The sequence below is a fragment of the Strongylocentrotus purpuratus genome, unplaced genomic scaffold (genome assembly GCF_000002235.5).
Source record: "Strongylocentrotus purpuratus isolate Spur 01 unplaced genomic scaffold, Spur_5.0 spur5_scaffold_15, whole genome shotgun sequence".
Lineage (NCBI taxonomy): Eukaryota > Metazoa > Echinodermata > Echinoidea > Camarodonta > Strongylocentrotidae > Strongylocentrotus > Strongylocentrotus purpuratus.
In genome coordinates, this window is record NW_022145600.1 from 20,537,196 (window position 1) to 20,545,645 (window position 8,450).

An 8,450-nucleotide genomic window follows, 5' to 3' on the forward strand; every position below is an offset into this window, starting at 1 on the left:
AAATCATTATATCTATCCGGACTGGATAGATATAGGGTAGTCCCATATACATCTTTCTATGTACAGTGCTTGTAACTTTACCAAGACTGGGCCAAATATCTTATGATATTTTGATTATTTCAGAACCTTGCAGTACACACCAATACTTATCATGCTAGATGATCAACCTTTTCTGATCGATTCCACAACGTTTCTTTCATAATGCAATCGCATGACCAGAACTGGTCTTTACCTTTAACTATAATGAGCAGAAACAGATTCCTAGCCTTCTGAAAGTACAGATGATGGGATATGTTATAGTATTCTGGTAGTGATAACACAGAACTTTATGTGCTTAACATCCGTCAAACTCAATTACATTTACAAATATGACTTTTCGAATTTAAAGATTTGTATTTTGTTGCAAATCATTCAAGATAGCTTTCATTACTACGTTGCTGTTGGTTGCTGTGAGATGAAATTAAAATTGTATTGCTTACACCTTAAAATAAAGAGAATCCGTTGTGATGGTTGTGAATTATGATTTAAAACTAAATAATGCTTTGCAGCTGGAAGAAGGTTAGCAAACAGGAACGGTTTCCAAACAGTAGTTTGTTTTGTATGTATATGGCTTCATAGCTCTATATAGTCGATGAACTGATTTTTTGTGTGCAAAGTAATGGAAATTCAAAAACCAGACATACACACTTAATACAGAAGTAGCGACATAATAAAGAGCGTTTAGTTAATGCTCATCAATGTACTCTGAGTATCGACATTATGTCCAGGGTATTTATTCAAGTACATATTAATTAAAGCGGAAAACACAATTTCAAATTTCATTAAAATCATGAAGATATAACTATACAACATACAGACCTTTATCACCTAGAAAATTATTGTATAGGTTACCTTTCACATGAAGAAAATTAATGAAAACGCTTTCACATCTAAAATGATTCATACGAGAAAAAAAATAGTGTCATGATGAATATGTGTGCCCTGGGGGCTTTGTAATTATTTATCAACTATCTTGTGAACGGGAAATAAATTATACTATATTTTGGTAACCACACAGCCGAAATTCAGCCCAGATATATAGATTGCGGCATGCGGGCCTTCAGTCAAGTGGTCAGACCCCCTGAACCAATAGATATTTGAGGCAGAGTGGGCTTGGGAGGGAGACTGGAAGGTGAAAAATGAATATAGTACTAATTGTAACCACCATTATATTACACACACACACACACACACACACGCACACGCACACTCCCATGGGCCTATATATACACTGCTAGTCATTCATCAAGGTGGAATAATTATTTTAACCCCAATTTATGGATTAATTTTGACAATGATTTAATCCTAATAGGTCTAGATGAAAATATACATTCTCAGATTATATCGAACAATAATTTGTGAGTGTTTGTTTTGCGTGACTGCTAAAGCATGTGTGTGCTACTATGCTTATCAACTAGGGGACCTACGTTCTTTAGTCATAACTGACAGTTGTGAGGATTCATGCCTCACAAAAGGGTACTTATATAGCACATCGACATGGTTTTGATCCTGGGGCCTCACAGTAACGAGGCCATTGCTTAGCCACTGAATTATGACTGTACGCAGCGGGGGCCAGGGTAGGGGGTATCCCACACCCCCCGCCCCCCATTAAAAAAAAAAAAAAATGCAACAAATTATCCATAATGCATTGCATTCCCCCCCCCCCGGTCCCCCAACAGGAAAACAAATCCTCTGTAGGATCATGCATTATGGTTCAAGGCATGGCATCGGGGCAATGAATTAGGCCCTAATAATTTACCGATAATACTAATAATAGCAATAGCGTTTACTACATTTAGCCCAACATCTTTTCTCTCCCTCGTCAAAAGTATGTTTGTGTGTGTTTAGAGGGTGGGGGGCTATATCCCCATCCCCGGCGAGATCATATTCCCATGCTACACCTTGCTTCATCATGAATACAACTTTATTTATGACATAAGGCGATGTCAAACACAATTTTTCCGATCCAACTTGAGGTATCTAGCTATAATTCACTTACATGGGTGACAGACAGGTGACAGACAGGCTACGAATTATCTCGATAAATTTGCCTCTGTCTGACACTGCTTATATTGGCTGGACATCAGTTTGGCATTGTCAATAAGAAGGAAAAAAAATAACAGAGAAGTTTTGCTTTGCACTTTGAAAAAAGACTTTAATGCCTTGCATTTAAAATATTGGCATCTCTTGCCCTTAAAGGGATAGTTGAGTTCTGTTTTCAGACCGCAAATGCCTTCAAGGTGCATGCTTATTGCTCTTATTCTTATTTATGACATTTCCAGTGCCCTTTTAGAACCTAAAATTGCTATGAAGGTAATTTTAGACCCCATGCTGTGTGAAATTTAGCAAATACGATCATACCAATTCAGCTCCACTTTAAAAAAAAAAATATGGTGACGGTTAATTAATTATTTAATTAAAAATAACAATACATGAGCCGGCTGGTTGTGCGTAATCATAACCAACCCGAAAATGCCAACAAAAAAGCCAACATCGGCATTGGCTGAAATACGACGTAAAAGGCGTTATTTCGTTTTTTCAACGGCTTTTTCAAATTATCTAATATTATGGTGCTACACAAGTATTTAAAATCATTCTATTTAAGGAAAATTCAGCCCTCTCCGAACCGATTTTGATCAAACAAAGATGATTTTGTCATTTAAATTGTATGTTCTTTCAAATTTGACCCTCAGTTTTCCATTCATCTCACACACTAAATATTTTGTGTAGCGCCCTCTGCAACAGAACTCAACTATCGCTTCAATGTTATTTTTTTAGAAAGAGGTGTTAGTGTGTAACAACATATATATCAATTGTTGACTGTTTTTTTTTTTTAACATGTGAAAGAAAAATAAACAAGGCGATTATCAAACTTCACTCTGTAATTGGGTACAAAGCTGATGATTAAAAAACTTTCAAGCAAATTGCGCTTATAAAATTTACAGTAAATGATACATAAAAAGCCTTAAAACTGGCCGCACTACCTTCCCTCTCCTCAGTTTCTTCCATTAAATATAATATCTAGCGTCGTATTGGCAGAGTAGCCAAATAACTCATAGTCTGTTTTATAATAATCAATAAGACGATATATCAGGTCACGTGGTACATCATTATATGCATTGATTAGCTTTTCATGTGACCTAGAACTATGAACTTCCGGAAAGGTCACGTATCGAGATAGATTGAATTGTTTTATGACGTAAGGTGCATCATAGTTCAGCGTCTCATAATGTCCGATAAAGTCATACTTGAATTGACAAGGTGACGTTATCCGGCTAGCCGGCAACCAGTGATCTGTCTGTTGTGTAATTTGAGCATTCGGACCGTTATCCGTAATGAATCGGATAAATTCGTCAAATCGTATTTTCTCTTTGAGTGGGAAGTTCACCTTTGATATTTGCTGATCCCGATATCGTTTTACAATAGTAGGTCCGTATTGTCGGTCCCAGTGCTCGTTTCCATACACAAATTTATCAAGATAAGCTGAAAGCACCCTCTCTAGGGGCTCCCGAGTAAACATGACTTTGGCGTATGTATTCCACCGCTGCTTGACCTTTTCGGCATTTTGGATATCATTCAACTTCAGAAACCTCCATTTCCTACTGGCTATTTTGGGTGCTTTTTGCAAAGGATCTCGGTCTGCTTGATAGAGCTTCGCCATGACTTCTTTCCACGTCGTGCAGGAGATCTTGGGTACGAAACAGAAGATGAGTTTGAACTTGTCACTCGCAATGAAATGCACGGTGTTCTCCCAAGAAACGGGCGGAGGGGTCCGGCTCATCCCAAGACGGTTGCATGCTTCTTCAAGATGTTCCTTTCTCTTAATCTGTTCGGCTTCGACGTCATACAATTCCTCCTCGCTTTGTGACTCGGCTTTCTGCTCGATAAAAAACAAAACAAAACGCATACAAAATAACAGTGTTCAAAGAGCAATGCGATAATGTGATTATTCAGTGAGCAAATCCAAGTATATTTTTCTTAGTCCCATACGTTACCAAGTATCATTGAATAAAAAACCTGATTCATATTGTGAATTTGATTTTACTTGGTATATCTTCCGATCCTAGCTAAAGTAGGGTTATCAACTTGATAAAGAAATCGGATGTCATGAGGGTGTAATTAAGCATCACCAATACAGTGACATATTATGTACACATTAAATGTGCATGACCATCGGGGATTAGAAAAAGGGGGCGACCGCCCTTTATTTTATTTTTTATTTTATTTTTTTATTTTTTATTATTATTATTATTTTTTTTTTTTTTTGGGGGGGGGGGGGGTTCAGGTCGGAGGTCCGGTTTATCAAGGCAGAGTGGGCTAGATCGACACATCAATATTGTATCAAGCAAAATTGTATATCAGGCCCTTCTCTGATCATAACCAGGGGCAGATCCAGGATTTGATGGACTCACTTGATGAATTGGTAATGTAGCTTCGTGATTACTTGAGGCACCCAATGCTTTGATATCGTTCAATCCTGCTGATCCGTTGCCTGTAAGTCTTGATCGCTGATAAGCATTCTCCCCTCCATCCGTTAACACAACTTCTTGCTTGGCGTATTTCAGAGCACTTACGTCTGACAATCCCGCAAAATAAGCGAAGAGAGAACAGAACATGAAGCAAGTCATTTTGATTATAGAATAACCACGATCGCAACGGCTTTCGAAAAAAAAAATCTCAATTCAGTATCCTATCGAACACCCCATAGACATCGTGTTCGGATGACGGCACATTTCAAAAGGTGATCGACGGGGCTATCATATTCATGGCTATTGCAACTCTTAAAGGGATAGTTGAGTTCTGTTGCAGATGGCGCTACACAAAATATTTTTTTTGTGAGATAATGAAAAACTGAGTGTCAAATTTGAAAGAACATAATATTTAAATGACAAAATCATCTTTGTTTGATCAAAATCGGTTCAGAGACGGCTGAAATATAACAATTTCTAATACTTGTGTACCACCACAAATATAAGATATTTTGACAAATTTGAAGAAAAAAAAGTTGAAAAAGACGAAATAACGCCTTTTACGTCGTATTTCAGCCAATGTCGATGTTGGCTTTTTTGTTGGCATTTTCGTGTTGCTTTTATTACGCACAACCAGCCGGCCCATGTATTGTTATTTTTAATTAAATAATCAATTAACGGTCACAGTGTTTTTTGGAAAGTCGAGCTGAATTGGTATGCTCGTATTAGCTAAACTTCACACATTTTGGGGTCTAAAATTACCTTCATAGCAATTTTAAGTTCTAAAAGGGTACTAGAAATGTCATAGATAAGAATAAGATCAATAACCATGCACTTTGAAAGCATTTGCGGTCTGAAAACAGAACTCAACTATCCCTTTAAGGGGCTTTCACATCGAGCCTTGCTCAGAGTTGCGTAGTGTTGCATACCGACTACGCCGAGCGTACGCAGCCCCACGCTGGCCTACGTAACTGTACGCTGAGGGACGCAAATGGGTACGCGAGATGGACGCCGCGTACCGGGCCTTCGGCGTAGACACTATACGCAGAAAGTACGCACTTTGTACGCAGGCCTACGCAACACTACGCTACTGTACGCCATGCCTACGCAACAGTACGCTATCCTACGCCAGTCCGACCACAGCACACAAGACGATGCTGATGGTGAATGACTGCATGTGGACTGTGAATCATAAGAACTTTTTCATCAGTGTTTCATGCTAGGGTGACGAAAGACTGTTATTATTTCTGCGACTTTTAATTAACGATAACATGTATCGTGTGATTATGTCCATGTGTAATAACATGTCAAGGTCTTGTTAAATTACACACTTTAATTTTCAGAGTGTCAGCAGGAGTTTATTCTCAGTTTTTAGTAATCATTACTTCATGAATCGGTTAAAGTAATGTATTTTGTGTTAGTTATTTTCATTTAAACTTCACAGTTTAAATTTCACAGTGTTAGCAGGAGTTTAAATTTCAGAGTTTTTCCGACAGTCATTATTACTGGAATTATAACTTCATGATAAAGGTTATACGGTCGTTATGGTCATGTCTAATAACATGTAAACGTCTTTTAAATGTCACAATTTTCAAACTGATATTATTATTAAAGTATTCATTACCTCATGATAAATTATAGTTGTGTAACCACATGTAAAAGTTTTTTATAAATCCAGAGTGTCAGCAGGAGTGTGTCCCATCTGTGAAATGTAAACGTTAGCAGTGTCCTAGTATTCAAATTATGCAAGGAAACCCCTTTAATTTCTAAACTTCACTGTCAGACACTATTGAGTGAGAGTGACTGATTGACTTCTTATTTTCTTTTGTAATCACATTCATAAAATGAGCTGTAAAGGGCACGGGTATTTGTCTACATCATAAAGCGCCTTCTTGTAATGGCCAAAATTAAAATGATTGAATCTTTGCGCAGCACAAAACGTACGACCAATCAATACAAGGGTCTGAAAATCAGACCATTACTAAAATGATTGCAATCACTAATTAAAATTTGATTCGACAACTAACGCTTGATATTTTCTCACAAAAAACATTTCCAAGCCCTATCGTTTTGAGGGAAGTTCTTAATTAGTATTATCTTTCAAATGCTGGTGGAATTTAACCGTTTCATTTGTTTGGCCTGCGAATGGGACATGGTACCTTTTATGTTAATTGAGCAATGCCGTATAACTATCAAATCAATTATAGATAAGATACCTATAAAGGTTAAGAGTAAGAACTCACCTCTTTTACTTGTAATGCACCAGAGGACAATCAATCCAGAACATCCAAGGAAAATGAGAGCTGCAGTAGAATTCCGCCTGATCGTCATATTGGCAACAGTCCAAAGTTCTGCTTGGAAACACCAGTAATCACCTAGTACTGGATATAATCATTAACGTTGAATGACATTTGTTTTAACTATATCTTTAAACAAACAAAATTTGAATAGGGTGCTCTCTCAACAAAATGTTTTGATAACAAATGAACTTATAAGATAAAGACAAATGAATATAATATTTATAAAACATTTGCTGCCCTTGAGTGGTACATTATGAGATAATGCATTTAGCTCGAGAATATTCATCCTAGCTGAATTCAATATATCTGTTTTACCACGAAAGAAAGCCAATATTATTATTATCATCAAAGATACAAAATCGAACTAGAGTGAAATTTAAAGGATTGAAGAGATCAATTTATATAGCAAATTCAAATGATGATGCAAGCAGTACCACGGCAATTGTTCAATCCATCAGTGCGTTGACTAGTCTTAAATCGTGTTTCAGGCTAGGGTGATGAAAGGCTGCTATTGTTCCTGCGATTTTTAATTAAAGATATTATGTATCGTGTGATTATTTCCATGTGTAATAACATGTCAAGGTCTTGTTAAATTACACACTTTAATTTTCAGAGTGTCAGCAGGAGTTTATTCTCAGTTTTTAGTAATCAATACTTCATGATTCGGTTAAAGTGATGTATTTTGTGTTAGTTATTTTCATTTAAACTTCACAGTTTAAATTTCACAGTGTTAGCAGGAGTTTGAATCAGTGGCGGATCCATTTTCAAATTTTCGAGGGCCAAAAAAAAAAATGTGCTCACTACCCCCCCCCCCCCCCCCCCCCCCCCCCCCCCCCCCCCCCCCCCCCCCCGCTTTGGTTTGTACTATTACAAGGTATTTCAGATTGACATGTTTAGTTTTTTTTTTATAGTTTATCAGGTGGGCTGTATATCGTACAGACCACCTTATAATTTCGTTAGAATTGCCTTTCTTTATTATTGCAATGACGAACCTTCGTCATTGCCTTGTTTTCGTTCACATTCTGCCCCATTAATATTTTCCTTTTCGTCCTGAAATCCCATTCGTTTTACACGTAGTGCTTGTCATCACTAATTATGCCCTTTTCTCATGTCCGTTTCCTTTCAAATTTCATAGGCATAGTCTCTAACATCTCATCAAGGTCACTATATTCTTCGATTTTCGAAATCACTCATGCATAACCGTCCAGGCGCCATTTTGTCCGTTTCTGGTCCATTTTAATGCCTTTCTTTCTTCCTTCCCATCTCCACTATCTTAGATCCTACAAACTTCTAACAAATTCCTCTAGATAGTCTAAGAGATGTTCTTTTATCTGCGACGTATAACCTGACCTTCAAAATGCCATCTTCGTACTCAAAATGCAAATCTGAAACCGACTCCGTCAAAAATCTCTCAAGTTCTTGAAAAATTGACCCCTAAATAATCTAAAACTGCCATAACTTTCTCATATGAATTCCGTTTTGTATTTAAATCTCACAGTATCTTTATCTCATAATTGCACATCGCCATGCCAAATTTCACGCTACATTGGCTTTGCAAAACATAAATAGCGCCCTTTAAAGTTCTGGGAATTGGCTGTCTTTCTGTGGCCGTATTTCCATTATGGCTTGGCAGACCCGTACC

At 37.3% G+C, this 8,450-nt stretch overlaps 1 protein-coding gene across 1 annotated transcript; it reads right to left on the reverse strand.

The window, feature by feature from the left end:
• Positions 1-2,837: 2,837 nt before the first annotated feature.
• LOC100892334 (carbohydrate sulfotransferase 14-like) lies at positions 2,838-6,883 on the reverse strand. The gene is made up of 3 exons (XM_030985799.1): positions 6,752-6,883; positions 4,452-4,615; positions 2,838-3,916 (listed from the first exon to the last, which is right to left on the reverse strand). The coding sequence occupies exons 1-3, from the start codon at positions 6,837-6,839 to the stop codon at positions 3,035-3,037; spliced, it is 1,134 nt and encodes a 377-aa protein (XP_030841659.1). The 5' UTR covers positions 6,840-6,883; the 3' UTR covers positions 2,838-3,034.
• Positions 6,884-8,450: the final 1,567 nt, after the last annotated feature.

Coding starts and splice junctions, on each gene's coding strand:
- LOC100892334 (XM_030985799.1), bottom strand. CDS start 6,839: ATGACGATCAGGCGGAATTCTACTGCAGCTCTCATTTTCCTTGGATGT. Junction 4,616..6,751: donor GTGCATTACAAGTAAAAGAG/GTGAGTTCTTAC, acceptor CGGGATTGTCAG/ACGTAAGTGCTCTGAAATAC. Junction 3,917..4,451: donor CTACATTACCAATTCATCAA/GTGAGTCCATCA, acceptor TTTATCGAGCAG/AAAGCCGAGTCACAAAGCGA.